Raw genomic sequence first — 22,352 nt, 5'->3', positions numbered from 1 at the left:
CTTTTTGGAGTTTGGTTGAAAACTGTAGAGACTTTAACGTTGCTTTGTAAACCGTAGGTTTTTTGTTTATGGAATTTCATGGCTTTGTGTAACGGATGACCACACAGGAAAGAAGCCATATAAATGTATGGGCTGTGGGGAAAGTTTCAGCTCTAGTGTGACCTTGAGTAGACATCAAAGAACCCACACAGGGGAGAAACTATAAAAATGTGTAGAGTGTGGAAAAGCTTTAAAATTATGTTCACCCTTACTTTACATCAAAGAATTCACAGAGGTGAAAAACCATTTCTGTGTACTGAGTGTGGAAAAAGCTACAATCCCCTACACACTTTCCAAGAATAAGACAATTACATTCAATGGGACGTACTTCTGAGAAGACACTGACAATATTTGCTAGAGGAGGCAGCCATTTTCTCTCAATGTTCCAATATACCTGAGGCAGGGGGGGGGGAGGAGGCACTACTGAGCATGCTTACAAATCAAGATGCCCACCCTATATATTATATTCAATAAACAAAAAACCAATGGTTTACATAATAACATTGAGGCTCTAGGGCAAAACAATAATAATTAAAAATCAACCGAAGGGATTTTTTTAAAAAAAGAAAAGTCATTCCACCAACTACAATGAAGGACGAAGAAACCACCACTGGATTAATGAGTAAGGGTCTCATTCCATCAATTGTCATGGTTCACATGACACTCTAAGCCATAATGTTTAGCTCAAACTGCTTAAGCACTGTGGTTTAGCATGCCTTTTGAACAGGGTTAGTATGTAATAAACGACACACAGGAATAAAAGCCACACAAAAAGCTCATGCAGTTTTTGGAAGCATTACTTTCTAAATCTTTTAAAAATCAAATGTGCATATTACATATGACTTGGGTGTGCTTTCGGATAGCCTGCTGGAAAGAAGGTAACCTTTTTGCTGGCAGTTAGAGTAGAAAACATATAATAGTGGAATAGGTGATGAAATCATCTGACCTGGCATAAGGCATCTATGGTACTTCTGTTCCTTCCCAGGAGCTCAGGGCAGAAATAACATCTCCCCTTCCTAGCCCCCCCCCCCCTCCAACAACCCTGTGAGGTATGCTAAGCCAAAATTGGGTGGGATAGCTAATACCCTGGAACACAGAATCAAAGTTGAAAGTGAACTTGATAGGCTGCAGCGCTGGGCTGGAAACAACAGCATGAAATTTAATAGGGACAAATGCCAAGTTCTACACCGAGGAAAAAGAAACCAAATGAACTGTTGCAAGATGGGGGGGATACTTGGCTCAGCAATACTAAAAATTAGAAGGATCTTGGAATTGTTGTAGATCACAAGCTGAATATGAGCCAACAATTCGATATGGCTGCAAAAAAGGCAAATGCTATTTTGAGCTGCATTAATAAAAGCATAGTTTCCAAATCAAGTGAGGTGCTGGTTCCTCTCTATTCAGCCCTAGTTAGGCCTCATCTGGAGTATTGCGTCCAGTTCTGGGCACCACACTTCAAGAAGGACGCAGACAGAGGAGGCAACCAGGATGATCATGGGTCTAGAAACAAAGCCCTATGAAGAGAGACTGAAAGAACTGGGCATATTTAGCGTGGAAAAGAGAAGATTGAGGGGAGAGATGATAGCACTCTTCAAATACTTAAAAGGTTGTCACACAGAGGAGGGCCAGGATCTCTTCTCGATCCTCCCAGAGTGCAGGACACGGAATAACGGGCTCAAGTTAAAGGAAGACAGATTCCAGCTGGACATCAGGAAAAACTTCTTGACTGGTGCGACAATGGAATCAGTTACCTAGGGAGGTTAAGTGCTCTCCCACACTAAAGGCCTTCAAGAGGCAGCTGGACAAGCATCTGTCAAGTATGCTGTAGGGTGGATTCCTGCATTGAGCAGGGGGTTGGACTCAATGGCCTTTTAGGCCCCTTCCAATTCTACTATTCTATGATTCTAAGTGTGGTAGGCAACAGAGGGTAGAATCCCACAGGAGTCCTATGTAGTGCAGACCCATTGACATGAATAAGACTTATGTAAGTTTTGACTAAGTTAAGTTCCATTCATTTCAATGGGTCTACTCTAAGTAGGATTTACCTTGGATTTTACCCTCAATATATATTTTGGACTACAACTCATTGGCTGTGTTGGTGAGGGCTTATGGGAATTGTAGTCCAAAACATGAGAAGCCAGGATCTAATTTGCTGTAGACCTAGAATCCAGTTTTAAAATCAGCAGGAAGCCTAAGCAGTCTCCCCTCTCCCCCCCCCCCCCCAATGCTTTTAACAGGGCAATCCTGTGCAGGTCTGTATGAGGCTTTTTTCCAGAGAGGCATGCCCAGGATTGCAGGAGGCAGCAGCAACAACAACAACAAGCAGCAGCAGCAGGTTTGCTCGGCAAGGGAAAAAAGCCCTGCAACTCCCAGGGAGTTGTAGGACTTTTCCCTTCCAAACACGAGAAGGGCCAGGAGGTGAGCTGGATCCAGGCACTCACCAGAGGAGAACTTTCTTTAAAGTAAGCACCCTGGAGACCTCGTGGCGCGCTGATCTCTCTCCCTTGTGCTCCCTCGTGCCGAGGCCCTGCATGGGAGCCTGTTTCCCCGGGAGAGCAGCCGTGAGGAGGCGAGGTAGCCGTTCATGTTGTTGTTGTTGGGTTGCTGCTGCTCTGGCTCTGCCTCCAGTCCTGCAGCTCCGCTTCCGCCCAGCTGCTCTGGCTCTGCCTCCGGTCCTGCTGCTCCGCTTCCGCCCAGCTCCCCCTTCCACTCCCCAGCCGGCCGGGGCTTCTCAGGTGTTGCTAGGCTGCTGCTGCTGCAAGGCCTGCGCTGCCATCTTGGGGCAACTGCCGGGTCGCGCTGACAGGGAAGGAGGGGCAGCGGCAGCAGCCACATTTTGTGTATGCTGGACGGGGCAGCGAGCCCCCTGACTGGCTCCTACCCCGAATAGCCCTCAAGACAGGAGGGAGGGGGGAGAGCGCCGCTACTGCGCATGCGATGTGTTATGAGGCCTCCTTTGACTTTAATGGGGCAATTTTTTTATTATTAAAATTCAACGGAAGGGAATTTTAAAAAAAGAAAGGCCATTCCATCAATGAGATGGACTGGGGAACACGATCCCACCAATGGATTGGAGGGTAAGGGTCCCAATTCGGAGCTTTCCGTGCGCAAAAAATGGTCGCTAACCCCAGTTTTCAGTTTCACTTTTGAGTCAGAGAGGATTTTTTTACTTTCATCCTTTCAACTGCCACCACCCCTTCAATATTTCACCAAACTTCTTGAAATTGCCAGGGTATGTAAAACCAGCATTTCTTTCTGGCAGGTCGTATTTTCAGAAAGATTGGTGAAACATTTTCCATTTTATGAACACTAGAATGACCCACCCCCCAATTTACAGGGTAACATGGTGGAATGCTCTTTTTACTGATCGCCTATAACACAGGGTACACTATCGTGTCCCCTGTAATGTTGTCTAGCCTCCTCGACATTGTGGCATAGAGGAGGGCAGCTTCCATGATTGTTGTGCTGTGCGCAGCAGCACAGGCAAATATGGAATAGCCACTGGGGTTGATGACCCACAGTATACATCATCGTAAACTGGGTCATTAAATTTCTCTATAGGTTGGGATATTTGAGCCCCTAGGGACCTTGCCATTCTTTGTACCTTATCAGTAAAGTGTGCTAAGTCCTCTGAAGGAGACACCACGTCTGCAGTGACCACGAGGTCATCTGGTGGTGATGTATCTTGTGAGGAGTCCGATTGGTAATCCTCCGATGGAACATCCAGTCCTATGTCTGATGTAGGCAACGTTTGCAATTGGAGGGTGGTTGGCGGAAACGCGGGTACGGCTCGTGTTGCCGTTCCTACGGATACTGATAATAGTAATCTTGGTGCCTTCTGTGTCTCCAATCCTCGTAATAATACGGAGGATACTAGGGAGGTTGCCAATCAGCGTAATAGTCCCACATTCTTGGAGGGGACAGATGTCGCTCGTCATAGGTCATATATTGAGGACCTGAATGAGCTAAAGCCGGTGAACGACCCCGGTCGTATCTGTAAGGAGGCGTATATCAGTATCGATAGCCTTCGGTATGGACCGGTGGTTGCTGGTGAGGCGTGTGTCGGTATCGATAGCCTTTGGTATCGACCGGCGTTTGCTGGGGCACTTGTCGGTAACGACGTCCGTCGGTATCGATGGGCTGTGGTTCCTCTCAGTACCGAGGGGAACTGGGACCCCGATCAGGTACGGTATTATCCAGGGAGGAACCTCTAATTTCGCCTTCCGAAATTGATGCTCTTACGCTGGGATCATCTGTCGGTACCGTGATGATCTGCAGCGGAGAAAGTGTCGGTGAGCCGATACCGTGCCCTGCCTGGGGCGGAGAATTCGATACCGGTGGTGCGGATGGTGTCGCCCATCTCGGTATCGAAAATGGTCTCGGTAGCGATAGCCTCGGTATCGGGCTTATCGGTTCCGGAGGAGACCTTTGCAATGAAAGGCTCGACATTGGGCTCCTGTGCCCTGTCGGATGCCTCGGTACCGAAGTGCTTGGTACCGGGCTCCTCGGTACCGACAAAGTCGGTTTCAACGGGTTTTTTCTTCCCATTTTCCATCTTAAGTTTGCTCTTTTCTTTCTGAGGTTGTCAGCCCCAGAATGCTCTTTCACTCTCTTAGAAATCTTCTTTGCCGCCTTTGTTGATGCGGCTGTGAGGAGGAAGGGGGAAACGATAAGGCTTCACTCCGCGTGGGAGGAGGTTGGGGCATAGATTCCATTATAATAGGAGATTTGGAGCGTCGAGATCCTCTCGGTACCTCCACTGCCTCCAACGCCTTTTTTCAGAACAACGCCCAAAGGCGGTCTGATCGGTTTTTTCTCACTTGCCTCGAGAATTTTAGACAAAACACACAAGATTCCACAATGTGTGTCCCCCAAGCAAAGCAAACAAAGGGAATGTCCGTCGGTTAGCGTGATCTTCAGCCCGCAAACGGGGCACTTCTTGAAGAGGCCTTGATGTGCCATACGCCACAAGGCTAACTAACAACAAACGAATTCTTTTTATATATATATATATATATATATATATATACATACATAATAACTAAATAGAAAAGATTAGAAAACTGGAGAGAAAAGACAAGAAGGAAAATAGAATATTTTCAGCTGAGGTAAAGTATACCACACACGAGAAGTCTCCACAAGCTGTTGACCCTACAGGCGGTTGAAGAGAACTGAGGGGATTAGGCGGGAACCCCTGAGCATGCTCAGTGGACGGTGGGGGAGGGGTTCCCGCCTAAAACGTTTTCAGCTATAGAAGTTTCCGAAGCTGGCCCTGCGCAGGCGCAGAGCCCATATGTGTGATGCACAGAGACCACGAAGAAGAAGTGTGTGCGTTAATAAGACCTCAGACTTGGTAACATTGTCCTTAACTGAGTCATGACTGGGACCGTTAGAAAACAAAAAATTAGCAAAAGTTGTGAACTTTCTTGCACTGAGAAAAGAAGCAACAATGGACTGGATGAGGGCTAATAAACTGAAACTCAATCCAGACAAGACTGACATGCTGTTGGTAGGTGATTCCGCTGACAGGATGGGGGGTGTTCTACCGGTTCTGGATGGGATTGCACTCACCCTGAAGGAGCAGGTTCATAGCTTGGGGGTTCTTTTAGATCCATCATTGTCACTTGAGGCTCAGGTGACCTCAGTGGCACGGAGTGCCTTTTACAAACTCCGGTGGTGGCCCAGGTACGCCCCTATCTGGACAGGGATAACCTGGCTTCAGTTGTCCATGCTCTGGTAACCTCCAAGTTAGACTACTGCTATGCACACTACGTAGGGCTGCCTTTGAAGACGGTTCGGAAGCTACAGCTTGTGCAAATTGCAGCGGCCAGATTGATTTCGGGAACCAGAAGGTTCAACCATATAACACCTGCTCTGGTCCACTTGCACTGGCTGCCTGTATGTTTCCGAGCCCAATTCAAGGTGCTGGTTTTGACCTATAAAGCCTTACACGGCTTGGGACCACAATACCTGATGGAAAGCTTCTCCCGATGTGAATATACACTACGTTCAACATCTAAGGTCCTCCTCCGGGTGCCTACTCCGAGAGAGGCTTGGAGTGTTGCAACGAGGGACAGGGCCTTTTCGGTGGTGGCCCCCATACTATGGAACGATCTCCCTGACGAGGCTTGCCGGGCGCCAACGCTGCTATCTTTCCAGCGCCAGGTTAAGATTTTCCTCTTTGCCCAGGCATATAGCGGCACATCTTAATTACCCACATGTTTAGTTTTTAACGGCTTTTAATGCTTTATGTGTGTATGTTCTGTGTTTTAGAATTTTAAATTTTGTATACTCGTTTTTATCTTAATTTTTTAGAAATTCTGTAAACCGCCCAGAGAGCCCTGGCTATGGGGGCAGTATATAAGTGTAATAAATAAAATAAAATAAATAAGCAACCAAGCAAGCATTTTGTGGAGATGTCTAATAATACAGGACCCTAAGGGGAAGACTAGATACATTGGGCCTGTTCAGACAACACCCTAAGCCATGGTTGGTTAACCCTTTTGCAGCAAATTGTTAGTGAACATTTTTAAACTGTGGTTATGTAGCCACAATGCTTAGGAATGGTTTACACAGCATGCTAAGTCATGGTTCACACAACACGCTAAGCCATAATGTTTAGCTCAAAATGCTTTACCACTGTGGTTTAGTGTGTTGTCTGCACAAGGTCTATGTGAGGAGGGAAGCTTAGGTTGTTTGTCAGAGAGCCTTAATTATCAACATTTAAATACACCCAGCTCTATAACACCTTTATAGATCAGGTATTTTGGATCTGTAACTCAGGAACTCTATCCAGGAACCTTCTGGTGAATCCCACTAATTCCAATTTGTCTAGAAAAATTAAAAAGAGGATTGATGAGTCTGATGAGAAGGTGAGAAGGAAGCATGGCCTATTTGGGGGCTTACCGGAGAGTCACTGGATGGCCGACGGTCCCCACCTGGTTCTGCATGCTCCTGTTTGATTTTGGGAGAGGTGGCAATAAGGAGGTTGACAGCAGGGAATCGGGTGTCGGAATCCTGTGAAGTTAGACATAAACATTGGAGTCCGTAAAAGATGTATACAAATTTCAAGAAGACATGGGAGTGCTTCCACATACATATACAAACACACACACGTACGTGTGTGTGTGTGTGTGTCTGTCTGTCTGTCTATGTTCCTATTGCTCAGGCCCAAACTTGCTAGATTAGCAGTATCATTGGTCAGACTCAACAGACAATGACAGGAGCTTCACTGAATGCTAGAGACATCAGAGACATCTCCAACAGATTCATATGAGTTCAGATTCCACAGCAGACCAGCTTTTTCCAAGTCATGTGGATTCCTCGGACTGGAGGACCAGTTTTTCACTTTTGAAGGGGATTTGTGCGAATCTGCATTACCACAAATGCACGTTCGTGATTTTGCACAAGTAATGCATTAGCACTAATGCGCACCTGCACCATTCACCTTGAAGACACTTTTGAAAGGGCCACTGGGGGCTAGACAAAATTGTCCCAGAGGCAAATTCTGGCCCCTGGGCTCCCATTTGCTCTTCCCTGTTTTAAAAGGTGAATTTGCATGGATGCTCATGCAGTACAGCGGGAAACTTTTCAAAAAAAGAAAGTAACGCCCATCAGTGAGATCACATGGCTAACCGAGAAAAGCCCATGACAAGTCACCAGCTGCATGCGCCCAGCAATTCCAAAAACGGATTGGCTGAAGAAACTCATTTAACCAGGGATTTCCAATTGCTATGAGTGTATCAGCTTTATAGCCAAGCATACGGCAATTGGGAGGTAGGGCACCCGTCCAACCAAAGGGCTGCAGAGTCTTCTTTGAGCCAAACGTATGGAGATTCTGCTCAGAGTGGCACGGCCTTCTAAGAGTTAGGATCGTGGCTACAAGGAGCAGAGCTTTTTGGGTCCTAACATCCATCCTTCACAATTTTCCTCCCCAAGGGAAGATCACCTTCATTCACTGTCTTCAGAAGGCTCGTCAAAGCTATTTTACTTCAAAAAGATCTGAGATTTTAGGCTGCTTTTCTTACTTCTGCTTTTATTTGTTTTATCCAATTGTTTTAACTGATCTTCATTTTTAAGTCTTAGTGGCTGTGAACAGACAAAAGGACTTCTTCACACTGCGCATAATTAAACTATGGAATTCCTTACCACAAAATGTAGTGATGGCCACCAATTTGGACAGCTTCAAAAGGGGGTTGGATAAATTCTTGGAGGAAAAGGCCATCAACGGCTTTGAGTCCTGTTATCTATGTGCTACCTCCATATAAGAGGCAGTAGGCCTATGTAGACCAATTGCTGGGGAACATGGGCAGGAGAGTGCTGTTGGACCCATGTCCTGCTTGTGGATTCCTGGTCAACAGAGGGTTGGCCGCTGTGTGAACAGAGTACTTGGTCTGATCCAGCAGGGCTCTTATGTTCATGTTTGATTTGTGGGCTAGATACAGAAGGAGAGGCATAAACAAAAAGTATTCATGTTTGTCTTTCTTAGTTTCTAAATAACTGGAAGCATGCAGCCTCAGCGTTTGCCAAAACAGGACTCTGGAAGTGTTAAAGGAGGAAGCAGCCACAAGGGTGGCAAGAGAGGAGAATTCTCACTCACCTTCACCAGGACCCGGGTGGGTGGGGTGGGGAGGCGAGGGACATCTGGCTCCTCTTTGACATGCTGTGGTAGGATGGGGTGGTCTTTCATGGGTTCGTGGGCCACAACAGGGTCAGCCCTTTCCGGCTCGGTTTTTAATCTCAGTGGCGGCGATGGCGGCGGCTGCTTCTCTGGGCCCCGTGACTTGGGCAGATGAATCAGTTCACTGCTTGAAGAGGACTCCTGCAGTGATATTGGGGGGGGGGGGGGGGGGGAGAGAGACAGATACACAATCAAATAGAATCAATCAAAAATGCCTTTTCCAGATCAGACTACTTCATCCATCTAGCTCAGCTTTGTCTACACCAACTGGCAGGAACTTTGCAGGATCTCAGGCAGGAATCTGCCCCATCAACTCTTACCTGGCATTCTTAATGGAGATGCCAGGGGTCTTCGTCATGCAACTCGTGTGTTCTGTCACTGAGCCACAGTCCTCTCCAGGCTACTTTGCATCCACAGCTACCCCACGTAAGCATGGCTTGGCTACCTGGTGCAAGATTTGTCATCAAGAAGACCCCATCTCCTATGGCTGCTGAGATCTTAGAGGCCAGAGTGGAATACGAGCAGGGCTTCCGGTCGCTGGAGGTGGGAGGGAAGGCTCTGTATTCTATGTAGCTTTGCCCTTCCTCTTGGTGAACTGGAGGCATTTTATTCATTCACATCATCTGACTCAATTTGTAGAGTCAGGGTCTCCACTCCCACCGCACAGAGTTTACATAGGTAGAATGTACAGAGATTTGATTGTAGCACTATCCGAAAATCACTGCTCTCTCTCCATCTCCAGTACACCCAAGGCGTACCTGAAGCAAAGATGCTTCAACTCACAATCCTCAAGAAAGCCACCCGGGCCCAACCTAGCTCATTTCTCAGCAACAGAGCCTTGTGTCAGATGTATTTCAGAAGCCAGCACCCACATTTTAACTTCCTGTAGTTTTAACACAACCGACAAGATTCTTGGCCAGGTGCCAGACAACACACATATTGCAACTATTCTAAAAGCAAGCTCACTGTAAAATGTTAAAGACATGAGCACGCCTTTAACACTCAATACGAAGTCCGGAAATATCACTGGTGTTAAATGAATTTCTCTTTGTCCTTGGTGCTTTGATACATTTGCCATCGTGTTTACAAACTTTGCCACAACCATGAGAGCTAGAAACTTGTTTGAAAAAACAAAGTCAAAACTCCCTTGATTCCAACAAGAGCTTTACAGGTACCTAAGAATGTTTTAGGTACTGCACTTAACCCACTCCCATTTAGGGTATGTGTAGACAGGGTTACTTGAGGAGCAGGGGTGTATCAGATGAGTGTAACGGGTTTTGATTCGAGTTTTTCCACACCAATTGCCTGCACAGGAATCTGGGATCATCACTGTTTCTCAGCAAAGAGTCAGAACACAGCACAGAGTCACCCTCTTGGATACTTGCTCGGTGAGCCTCTTCCTTGCGATTCTAGTTTTAAAGTCTGATAGCGCTCCAGGAGTCTAGAAAGCTTCCTGCAAAATTCTCCATACTTGTGGCGGGCAGGAGGAGAGAGCCTTGAGTTTCTATGTGCTCAAGACTCTATGAACCATGGGCGCCCAGGCACAGAGCTGACTTTTCTCATTGCCAAGCGCCATCACACAAGAAGCCCAGGAAGAGAATCGGCTGACGTTTTATATAGGGTGATCTAGGCAGAACAGAAAAGTATTTATTTATTCAATGAAGACCTCGGCCTAAAACAGGGATAGGCAACCTTTGAGAATATGAGAAACTGCCCTGGGCACTCTGAAAAAATGGCTGCCATGGGAGGTGTGGCAAAGGAGAAGTAATCTGCCCTAAAGACCAAATACACAGCCAGGGCTGGGCAGAGGGGGGGCAGTGGGGCCAGTTGGCATGGGCCTATGATTTTGAGGGGGCCTACTCTGAGTCTCCCTGGGCAAAGTTGCTTGATTTTTCTGTTGTTGATGATGAATTTGCCCAAAGAAAAGCACGTAATGTATTCCTGAATGTGAAGAAGTGAATAAAAGTGCTTGCCATTACCTTTTTTATAAATCGTTCTAGTTCATATGTATTTAGAACTGATTAAAAAATACTTAATGAGCAGTTTGAAATGAGGCCTACATTTCCTATCTGGCCCGGGCCTATTACCAGCTTTGCCTGGCCCTGTACACAGCAGAGATAGGATCTGAGCCCCAATACTAAACAACACCTTTGAACTCCCAGTTTTCAGCACCAACAAAACCTATTTCACAGCAATCCCAGCTGTCTGTAAGGAAATAGGTTATTTTTTTAAAATGGAAGAGATAAGACACTTTGGTGAGCGCCAAGAAATATGTCCGGGGGCTCATTGGTCCCGGTGGGCATCATTTTGCCTACCAAAGCCTAAAGGAATGTCTTAGCCGGGATCATAATGATGACGCTAGATCCCAAAGAACGTTTTATTGGAGAGAGTCATTCCTGCTCACAGATCCTGATCTGCCACTCTGTACTTTTTTTGACTCAATATATTATACTACTCCTCTAGTCTTGTGATCTTATCCCTCTCCTGTTGATTTCAGTAAAAATCAGCCCCTCGGTTATTATTTTTAAATGATCTAGAAAGGCCTTTCGGCTGATGTATTTAATGGACCTGCTGCTAGCTGATCTGTTTGGCTTGACTGTAGTTTTAACGTGGGCTCCTGGTTTAATTGAGTATTTATATTCAATGTACTGAATTAACAGCAGCTGCCACAAGAGATGCATATTTGACTGTTAGGATACAAGTCTTAGAATAAATAAAATAAATTCCCCAGACCAGTCAGGAAGTTGACACCCAGCTATCCGTTCTAAAGTGACACTTCATGAGGATCAGAAGATTTATATTGATAGTAACTCATAATAGAAACAACTACTAGCTCCCAATCACCAGCCTTAGTATGAATTCATTTATTACATGTATATCCCCACCTTTCTTCCATCATAGATCTCAAGGTGGCTACATCGGATTTTGAGGTGGTCACCCAGCCAGGCACAGACCACGCCCAAACCTGCTTAGCTTCAGCAAGGTGACGCGTCAGGTGCCTTCAGACCAGGCCCTGGGACACAGGTATACAAGTTGTGGACTTGCAACCACAGTACTGAACTGGCCCACATTCCTGCGCAATGCGCCCAGAACCTGCTGTTCCTTTCCCTTGCCCCAGACCCTCAGCACAGCACACAAGAGTCAGCAGCAGAGAGAGGCAGACGCAGCAGGAAGAAAGAATGGACCTGAAAGTGGCAATCCTGGACAGGAAGGAAATGGCCGTGAAGGCGACTGGGCCTGGAAGGGACGGACCCAAGGCGACGGACAAGAGGAAGAAACCCAGGAGTTCCCAGGAGTGTGGGAGGACACTGATCCTCAAGAGCATCAGGAAAACGGCTAGCTCGCCCCCATCTCCCTCCACAGCTTGGGGGCAGGAAGGGAGATATAACAGAAGGGCAGAACAAAAGAAGGAGGAAGGCGAGATACCGCCAGCATCGGTGACTATTTCCCAACACCCAGAGAGGGATTTGACAGCGGTGGGGTCGGCCCAGAATGCCACGACACGGTGTGGATAGGGCACAGCGGCAGCACATGGGATGTGTGGGGAGAGGTGGGGCAGTTACCTCCGGCTGGAAGCTGGCTTTCGCCCGTCGCTTCTGGCCTCTCCCCTTGGCTCCCCGCCGCCCCACCTGCTTGATCCTGGCTGGCTTGCGGCTGCGGCCACCGTAGGCGTTCCTCCTCCTCCTCCTGACCTTCCAGCCCTCTGCCGCTGCCCCCTCCGCCTCCGGGCTGCTCCACTCCTCGGGAAGCAGCCGCTTCTAGGGAAGGGAAGAGAAGAGGGAGATACGAAGAGGAGCGAGCTGTGGAGGTGGCAAGCGGCAGGCGCGGGAACAGGAGCCCCAGCTCCAAAGCAAGCAGCGCCATCGCTTGGCCCGGTCCCTCCAGCCCCCGCTATCCTACTGCAAGCCCGGCTCTCCCTTTCCTGGGCACCCAGGCTCAGCACCTGCAACCCAGCCAACCATTCCTTGCAAGTGCATCCAAGGCAACCCAGAACAGCCCAAGGCACGAGAGAACAGGTCTTCCCGTCATCCTCCCGCAAGAGGTTCCGACACAGGCGCAGCTAGGACCAAAGAAAAACAACGAAGTAGTTGAGGGTTGCGAAGCGAGACCATGGGGTTTCGGGCAATGAGGGTAAACAAGAGAGCTAAAGACGTGGGGTTCTGGAAGTCTACTGAGCCTCAACTGTATTGCCAAATGTCCAATATGAAATAAAGCAACTTGGAAAGAATGGTTGAATCTCAAAGTTGCTGCCCCTGTTTTTGCTTTCTAGAGAGCACAAGTTTCAGGGTTGCAAAAATGTCAGAAGATTCTGCAGAAAACAGGGACCGCAGTGGTCAGAACATCAGCTTGAACATCAGCCCATTACCACAGCAACCTCCCCCCCCCCCCCGGGTTTCCCTGCTCTCTATTTTGTTTCCCCAGTCTCTCTCAGACCAAGCCTCTAACCCTAGGAAAACAAAAGGGAGAACAACCTTCCCAAAGCTGTACAAACATGCACACCCTGTGAAGCAAATTCAGCAAACATATGCATGGTTTCCAGTCTGCAGGGTTGATGCCACTACAAGATGCAAGCAGGTTTGGTGTGGAGGGTCCTGAGCTCTCCTGGCTATGTGTTAGGGGTGCGCACTGCCAAATTAAGATGCTTCCAGAGGTGCTGCAGAGGACTGGTTGTGGTTTTTTATATAACGGGCTGAAGTCTTTTGACTTTTACAGCTCTATTTTCAGAAGTATTTCCGTTTTGCGAGCCATTCTGGAGAGAGCAGGAATGTCTCCTTCTACTTCCTGGTACATACAAAACACTCAATTTCTATCCCCTATACCCCCAATTTTCATTGGTCTGTCTTATATAGCACCTTTGGATATTTGCCTCTTAATTTTGCTGTGGATTAGTGCAGCTCTCTAGGACTGTGCACAGGCAGGATAGCACACAAAAGAGTTAGGGAGAACAGACCAGGTGATCAGGGGCAGATGGGCTAAAAGAGACACCAAGGTTTAGGAAGCATCAACCGAGGCCGGAGGAGAAGAGCAAGGAAGGGTCAATCCAGGAATATAGACTGTGGCTCAGCAGCTTTTCTGGAGCTCTCTGGCCTCATGATTGCAGAAAGAAATATTAGTGGCACCCAGTATGTGCTTAATCTGTCCACATTTCTGCATCTCCTCTGTATCCCCATCTCCTATTTCACCCACCCATAAACAGGGCTGCAACTAGTATTCCTTCTAGGGCTGTGTGTATGTCCTGATTCCATAGGAGAACCAAAGTAAAAATAAAAAGAGCTGAAAGCTGCACTGAGTGCAAAAACTCAGCATTCATTATGAATGGAGACACTCTGTTTAGCCAGAAGGCTATAACAATGCTTTTGTGTAAATATAAATAAATAAAAATTAAGCATGTTTCTAGCTCTTATGGCGATAATGTTTCCAGTGGTGGGCAGAGGGACTCCAGGGCCTTTTGTTGCTCCTCCTTATTCTAATTAAAGCAAGCAGACTTGCTCAGTTAGCATAATTTATGCAAGGTGCAGAATCCGCTTTTTCTTGGCTGAATTTGGATTAACAATTCAATTTTTTAAGTTCTCTTTAGCTAGCAAACAAACAAACGTGGGTTATGCACAGTCCTGATCCGTTGTTTGTTTTTAAAAGCCAGAGCTGTACCCTTCCCCACTCTTGCTGGCATCTGAATTGTTCAGAAAGAACTGGTTTCTCAGCCAGTTCAGTGGGCACAGCTGTGCTACGCACACAAGGGACAAACATAAAGGCTAAAAATAACCTTGTAAAGAAAAGTTCACGAGAGTTATTAGCCCACAAAAATGTTCACTTGCAAGTACATCCGCACACGATGCAAGTCATTTGAAGCACATCAAAACAGCCTAAAGATGTAAAGAGCTAGAGTCTCTTTCCCAAAATTTCGCTCAACAGCTGCTTGGATATTTCACTTCGCTACGAGCAAGTGGCTATGAATGCGCAATCCTAAGCATGTTTAGACAGGAAGAAAAAAGTCCTATAACTCCCAGAATTCCCCAGCCAACCATGTCGGTTGGGTAATGCTGGGAGCTGAATGAGGGTTTTTTTTACGTTTAAACATACATAGGATTGCACCCCTAGTAAGGGAAACAGCTCACAACCCCAGCTCTTTAATCAGATTCATTCCAGACTACCTTTTCCTAAACCAAAAGGTCTAAACACAAACAAACAAAAGAAAAGGAAATTGCATCAAATGTAAATCTCGTTGTTGACACATTTTTAACGCAATTTCCCCCCGTTAACTTTACAGGCAAAGATATGGGTGGAATCCATTTGACTGCTTATGCATTTTCTTTAAGATTCTTCATACAAGCGAATTGTATTAAGGATGCAACCCTCTGCATGTTTAGATGGGGAGGGGAAAGGCCTACAACTCCCAGCATTCCCAAGCCAGCATGGGATGTTGGGAATTGTAGAACTTTTTTCTGTCTGAACGTGTGTAGGATTTGCGCCCTAAGCCTCTTTTCAACATTCTGAGGAAAGGCTTTGGTAGACATTGCTGATGTAAGTTTATTTTCTGTTTGTTTGTACGTTTGTCTTCGATTTGGAAACTTAATACAAGAATTAGAAAACAAACCCCAGCAGAGCTGGCAGGCAGCCCAAGGCCATGAAGGGCCGCAAAGATTCCCAAGGCACAAGAGAGCCTTCATACGCCAACCCGCCACAGTTCAGATCAATGGAATGTACAAGGAGTGTTTACATCCAGGGCTCCAGCAGAAAAGAAAACTTTGGCAGGCTCAGGCAAGTGAGCAAGCTAAACACAGAGGCAGCACACAGAGCGCCGATGGGAGTCCCCCAGCCAGCTTGAACTGGGGTAATGCTTGCTCTCAACTGAATTACAGGGATCAAGAAGATCTGGGTAACGAAGCAGATCAGCTGGGTCTCCCACCCAAAGGAGAACATTAATTTGTTTTGGAGTGGGAAAAGCCTGACCTCACATCACATCACAACCCTAGATGCTGCAGAGGAAGAAGGTCTCAAGCGGGGACAAAACTCTTCCATCAAGGGGGTCACAACTGAGAAACCAGAATGAAATCTTAGAACAGGAGTTCTTTCTATCTAGTTCTTTCTGAGCAGTCTTAACCGGAACTGAAACCACATTTTGAGGCCGTTAGCCCAAATCCTCCACGCCACGCTTCACGTATACACAGCTGAATAAGAAAAGTGCCTGCCCGGCTAAGAGACCAGGCAGGAGGAGCAGAAATCTTTTGCCCTCTAGCTTTATGCTGCTACACTTGGGCGTTCTGATCAGCTCCTGTCTTGCACAGAGACAACATCCCAACTCACCGTCACCATTGGTGCAGTCGACCCAGAAAAGCAAGACACCTGCATGCAGTGCAGTCAGAACAGAGCCAAGTGGGTCAAATCCTTACCTCTGGTTCTGCCTCAGTTCCTACCAATTCTCAACTATGCAGCAATTTAACCCAGAACTAAAAGTCCACGCTTACAGCAAACTGAATGGGCTTTGAATTCATTTCTCCATCGGGGGGATAAAGTCCACTGCTAACCTGGTGGGCGGCAGGGCTTATTAGGTAAAAGGGATGCTTCCATGGATCTTCAAATCTGGACACTGCCTGTGCTGGGAGACGGAATGTCAAACTGGTAGGGCTGATCAAGATGGGCATGGGGCAAATTCTGCCCTTAAACCTGTTTCACATAAAAAAAAGCAATGCTCCTTGTGCTAATCCTATCAAGGTGTGACTACCATTTTCAATATTATGGTCATGTTGGCATTAGAATGCAGGGAGAAAATGGTATTCAGCTCATCTTGCAAGAAACTCTGGAGTAAAATATCAGAGCATTAATTCAAATCTAGGGGAGGGGAGTTTACAGTGCACACACAGGGGTGTGGGGGGAGAGAAAGGAGCAGAGGACATGATAGGGGGTTATCAAAAATACAAACCATGCAAAGACAGGGAGATATTGATCACCCTCTCAATGCCCGATCTCGAGATGACTGGAGGTGGGTCCAGCATACACAAAAGCAAGTAAACCTTACAAAACATATTTCATTTAAAAGGTATTCCAACCCTGGTTAGACAGCTTTAAAAAACCACTTTTGGAGCAGCTGTTCCTTGCTCCGTCTTATTGAGAACAAAACAAACTTCCACAAAATAAGTGCATTTGAGTCTGTAAGTTGGGGAATTCACCTTTCTCCATCATGACGTATGACTCTCAATATAGATTTGACTGAGACAGTCAGCGGTCACATAAAGACTCCCTTATGATTGCAATTTGCCAGGCAGGTGACCATAGCCGAGTTCTCATTCCGCCTCCTCTCCCCACTCCCCCTGCAAAATGTATTTGAAGTTTCATATATTGATTTTTAAAAATATTTTTTAAATATTTTAAATATATTTAATATTTAGTATATTTAGTATTTAATAACATTTAAACATTTAATGACTTTATATTTAATATTTAATAACATATAACAACTTAATAATCCTGAATAGTTCATAATATTTGATTATAATATTTAATAATTATATTTAATATCTAATACTTTAAATAGTTCATCTTTTAATATATTTAGTATTTAATATTCAATAACATGTAATAACAAATGTCATAATATTTAATATTTGATTACAATATTTAACAATTATATCAGCCTTCCTCAACCTGGGGCGCTCCAGATGTGTTGGACTGCATCTCCCAGAATGCCCCAGCCAGCAAGATACAAGGCAAGCAGTAATAAGAGTTGTAGTCCAACACATCTGGAGCGTCCCAGGTTGAGGAAGGCTGAATTATATTTAATAATATATTTAATATTTTAAAATATTTTAATTTCAATATTTTCAATATTTTTTATACATATTTTTGTTTTGAAAAAACAAGGGATCCCAGCTGTTGAGACCCTTGTGACCACTAAGAGGAACTGGAATGTACAGAAGCGGCATTCGCCCAAACACCAAATCTAGGGGACAAACAGAAGGCTTGTGAGCATTGCAGGAGGCATCTGGCCAATTGCTGACGGAAAACAAGTTGCTGGACACAATGGACACTGGTCCAGTCCATCCAGGCAAGGCTTAACACAGCCAGATTATACGGGGCAAACCAGACAACATGCGTAAGCACACATACACACATGCAGCCATCCAAGCTGTTTGCCAGGAAGGCACATGCTGGGATGAGACCAAAGACAGACAAGGTTTCTTAGGGGCTGGACGAAAGCGAGTCCTGCCCTTGACATCCGCGGGTGGTGTACGGAGGTTCTAAGCGAATTGCAACACACATCTGAGGAAAAGCAAGGAAGTAGCAAAGGGGAGAAAAAGGGGCCCGGCGGTCAAAGGACACAGCAGAGCAGACGGAGGTGGCACCAACCATGGCAAACTGCAGGCACTGTCTCCAGCGGCACTTCTGGCGCTTGAGGTTCCGCCCGCCAAACTTGGGCTTGTCGCAACAGAAGTCGCAGCGACCGCAGTCCGTTTTCAGCAGGCAGGCTTCGCACTCACCACACTTCCGGTTTCGACGGCTTTTGGAGGCATGCTGTGGGGAAACAGGAAGAAGACAGGCAGGAGCCCAGGGTGAGAATGTGATGTAAAGGCCAGGGAGGGAAACTGAGTCATCTGTTAGGGTTAGGGATGTTGTGGGCTTCCGGGAATCTGGCAGGCAGATCCAGATCCCCAGACCCAGCTCACCAAGCCATGGGTCGCTCACGCACCTGCTCGGCAACTGCCATGCGGTTTGCTAGCGCCCCTCAGCCGCCCACATCTCCCCGCTGTCCAGAAATGCTGGACCCCCCAAAGTGTGCAGACCTGATCTCGCACACAATGGCTGCTGTAAATAGCCACTTCCACAAGTTTAGAGTCATTCCATTCCTTGCAACTGGCGCAAATCCCAAGTCGCCACGGGGGCTAGTAATCTGAGACTGATTGGATAAAAACATGTTTGCCCATTTCACACTTTTAGTACAAATCTACTGCAAATAAACTGGCAAAGGTAAAAAAAAAAAAAAAAGATGTTCATTAACTATTTCTTGAAGTTTGAGCTCAAAAACCCATGATGTAGGATTTCTCTCCCTCTTGTCCCTCTGGTCCCCTTTCAGCTCTTTCTCCTGAGCTTCTCTTCCTCCTCCTCCAACTGTCACCAACTGACTTTTCTTCAGCCCCTTTCCCAACATTCTGTGCCTGTCCTTTCATTGGCCCAGGGCTCTCAGAGCGTGAGGAGGAAGCATTATGACACGTGCAGACACACACTCCGTCACATGCTACACTACATGCACACTGGGGCCATATGCATTAAACCCCCTTTTGCCCCATTCCTCTCCCTTCTCCCTTCCCGAGCTGCCCAAAGCTTGAGGTTGGAACTTTTTCAATGTGTCAAATTTGTCTGCATGTCTACGCTGCTCAAGTGTCAGTTTAAAACAAAAATGAACAAAACAGGTTGGTAGATCTTGAGTAATAAACCTCAGACTATCGTATTCTTATATAAAAAGCCAACTGGTCACGAGGGGAGGGGAGGGGAGGAGGCCTCCACACCAGGGTCTTCAAGTCTTTCACAGATACTCAAGAAGTCTGTGCAGATTCGGTGCGTGCAAGGCACTACCTTTGATCGGCCCAATATGACAGTAGGATGCCGCCAGAGGAGTCAGTTAGGCTTTAAGATGGGGTAGGCAATTTGAGGCCCTCCAGATGTTTTTGGACTACAACTCCCATCAACCCTAGCCAGCATAGCCAAACGTGAGGGTTGACGGACAACTGCCTAAGGATTGCAGCATCCCACTTTGCAACAATTAAGCCCAGCCTGGTCATCACATAAAAAGGAGTGGGACCCTGTAACCACTCTTCAAACGTCCCACCTGACCCTCTTCCTTCTTCCCCTTGATCAGAAGCAAACTTGCCCATCTCAAGCATCCTTGGCTTGCTAAATTACAAGTAGAACTCAATGGTTCACTACTGTGCCTACACACCAGTAAGAGCTTTCCACCATGTTGGGCTTCAAAGCACTCACTTGGCCTCCCCAGATTTACAGCTTGGCCATTCCCAACACCAACCCTCCGACAAAGAGAAATATGTTTACCATACTGTTCTTGAGCTTGGCTGTGGGATGCTTGGGGGGGCGGCCCACCTTCTTCCTTTCTTTCACTGCCCCCAACTGCTGCTTCTGTTAGGGAAGAAAAAAACAGCACGAGTTAACAACTGCCAAAGAGGCACTTTAAAGGCTCGGTTGTCCACAGAACGTTCAGAAAGTGTCCGAGATGGAAAACAGTTGTGTTCTTTTCCCACTGCAAGACACCCAGTGTAGCATTTCAGGCCCTTCCACATACCTTGTACCCCTCAAAACCCAGCCTTGTTTCAGAGCATAACCAAATGGGATAGGGAAAGAGCTAAGGAGGGATCGGGACCCCAAGGAGAAGAGGCAGGGAGCCACACGTAGCAATTTTAGCTCAGTTTATTTATTTGTATAAAGTGTTTTAATACCATCCCTCAGACCCCCAAAAGGGCTCCTATGGCAGCTTACAATCAATCAGTAAAAGACTAGTCTCTAGCCTAAACAGCGTGTCCCAATGCAGTGTACAGCCCTTGCAACATAGTGGTAAGAGGGTAGCCCCCACGATACAGAAAAGGAACTCTCATTTTTCAGGAGCAAAGGCACGATGTGGATAGGTTTGAACTATGGAGTCTTGATACAGTTACTGACAATGGCACACAGACAAACCCATGCTTTACATTAAGGCTTTACCTGAATCATTGAGTGCTAACAAGTTCAGGCCAGTATGGGAGTTACAGGACATTTGAGAAAGCCTTGCATCTCAAAGGGATAGAGAAGAAAGCATCTTCAGAGAAGTGCCTCTCAGCTTCATGGGTCAAAAGGCTTTCATTCCAGGAAGGCTCATGCAGAGTGGAGGGAGCTAAGTGGTTATAACAAATTAACCTACACACACACACACACACACACACACACACGTAGCTTTAAAAGTCAGCACTGCAAGGGGAATCATATTTAAGCTTTCCCATATGGACCACAACCAAACTAGTTAGCAAGCCATTATTAGTTTGAAATGGAGCAACGTCACCATTAACTGAACTGGAAGAGAACCAAAAGATTTCATCCCTGATCACAGGAGCAGGAATGGTAAAGGACAGAGATTGGGATGGTCTCTAATCCCTATTTCCTTTACCAGGAAACATTCAAGGCAAAACAACACATCCGCATTGTTCTGGATGTGTGTAAGATGTATTCCAAGTAGAAACTCAGCCAATATCGTATGAGACGCCCCCCACCCTTACTGCATACTTACCCTACACCTTACTATAGGAATGCCTGCAGGATCCCGTTCTATGGTGGGTTTCCATTTCTAGAGTAAGAAGGGAGACAAAGGAGGAAACATCAAACAGAAATTAAATTAACTGGTAGCAAAGCAGAGTTGAGGAGGCCAGGGACATAACTAGACAAAACACTGGAAAAAGATTCTGAAAACATGTATCTGTTGGAATGAGTAAACTGCTTCCTAAGAGCAATTTGCTCACTTGTGTAGGGTTAAGAGACTTGTGTAAAACAATCTACAGCATTAAAGACTGCTCATTCCTATGCACAGTGTACAGTTTAGCGTTTCCAGTGTTTTTCAATAGTTTTAACTTGCTATCCAAGTACGCTGCTAATTCTTAATATTGTGACTATATCTGCTGACATTCTTTTGTTTCCTCCAAAGAAAGGTGGGTTTTATTTTCAAGTTCACCCACCCAACCACTTCTAGGATGACAATAACTGAGATACATCCACTTAGATAGCATAACATACAACACTTCATATCTCTCTCTACCGTGGGGAATATTTACACATTTGCTTGTACAAAGCTAAAGCTGCAATCCTTTATCCACTTACCTGAGAGTAAGCCCAACTGAACCAAAGGGGGCATTTCTTTTGAATAGACACATTTACAATTGCACTGTAGTTTTGCTTTTGTAGTTTTGAGACTGCAGTCCTGTGCATGCTAACTTGAGAGGAAGCTCCACTAAATACAGTGGCCCCATTCAGAAGACACCTTAAACCACGGCTTTAACCATGGTGGTTAAGCCAGAAAGCCAGGCTGTGTACAGAAGACACCTTAAACTATGGCTTTAAACATGGTGAATAAAGCAAAAAGCCTTATTCGCTATGGTTAAAGCCATGGTTTAGGGTGTCTTCTGAATGGGCCCAGTGCACTTTAACTCTGCACAGACATGCATAGGATTCTTTTATGTAATTCACCTTGGTATTGTATATATTTTTCACTTTTTCCCCAAGCTTCAGGGGAGTGGGTTCAGAGAAAGCCCCCAGAAAAACTGTTCCCCCACCCCCTGGCTTCAAAATTTCCAGAAATGTTACATCTCCCTATTTGGCACACAAACTAGAAGAAATTGTGTGAAGCAGGCAGTTTCCCCATGAATTCGGTTTTAAGACTTTCGGGGCTTGCGGTTTATTTTTGTGCACACATTTGGAACACATTCGTTGTCAAAAGCATCCCAAGCTCCAAAGCATCCCAAGTTCATTGATAGAGAGCATTTCCACGCACTACCCAGCTAAAAATTCCAACCAGCAGCAGAAAGAGCAGCCAAGTAGGCAACAATCTGGACTCAGAATCCAGAATTGGGAACGAGGAACTTCATGAATATAAGCCAACATCGGG

The 22,352-nt window shown here is 46.2% G+C and overlaps 1 protein-coding gene across 1 annotated transcript in view; it reads right to left on the bottom strand.

The window, feature by feature from the left end:
• LOC134394274 (methyl-CpG-binding domain protein 1-like) overlaps positions 1-22,352 on the bottom strand; it is a 71,460-nt gene that overhangs the window by 11,832 nt on the left and 37,276 nt on the right. The window contains exons 13-18 of the mRNA XM_063119559.1: positions 20,985-21,041; positions 19,763-19,846; positions 18,065-18,229; positions 12,283-12,477; positions 8,639-8,860; positions 6,946-7,056 (exon numbers count right to left, since the gene is read on the bottom strand). Coding sequence (XP_062975629.1) covers positions 6,946-7,056; positions 8,639-8,860; positions 12,283-12,477; positions 18,065-18,229; positions 19,763-19,846; positions 20,985-21,041 — 834 coding nt within the window. The remainder of the gene's footprint in view (positions 1-6,945; positions 7,057-8,638; positions 8,861-12,282; positions 12,478-18,064; positions 18,230-19,762; positions 19,847-20,984; positions 21,042-22,352) is intronic.

This window comes from Elgaria multicarinata, chromosome 3, assembly GCF_023053635.1.
Source record: "Elgaria multicarinata webbii isolate HBS135686 ecotype San Diego chromosome 3, rElgMul1.1.pri, whole genome shotgun sequence".
Taxonomy (NCBI): domain Eukaryota; kingdom Metazoa; phylum Chordata; class Lepidosauria; order Squamata; family Anguidae; genus Elgaria; species Elgaria multicarinata.
The sequence above is the reverse complement of the archived record's forward strand: the minus strand, read 5'-3'. Positions and strand labels throughout refer to the sequence as shown.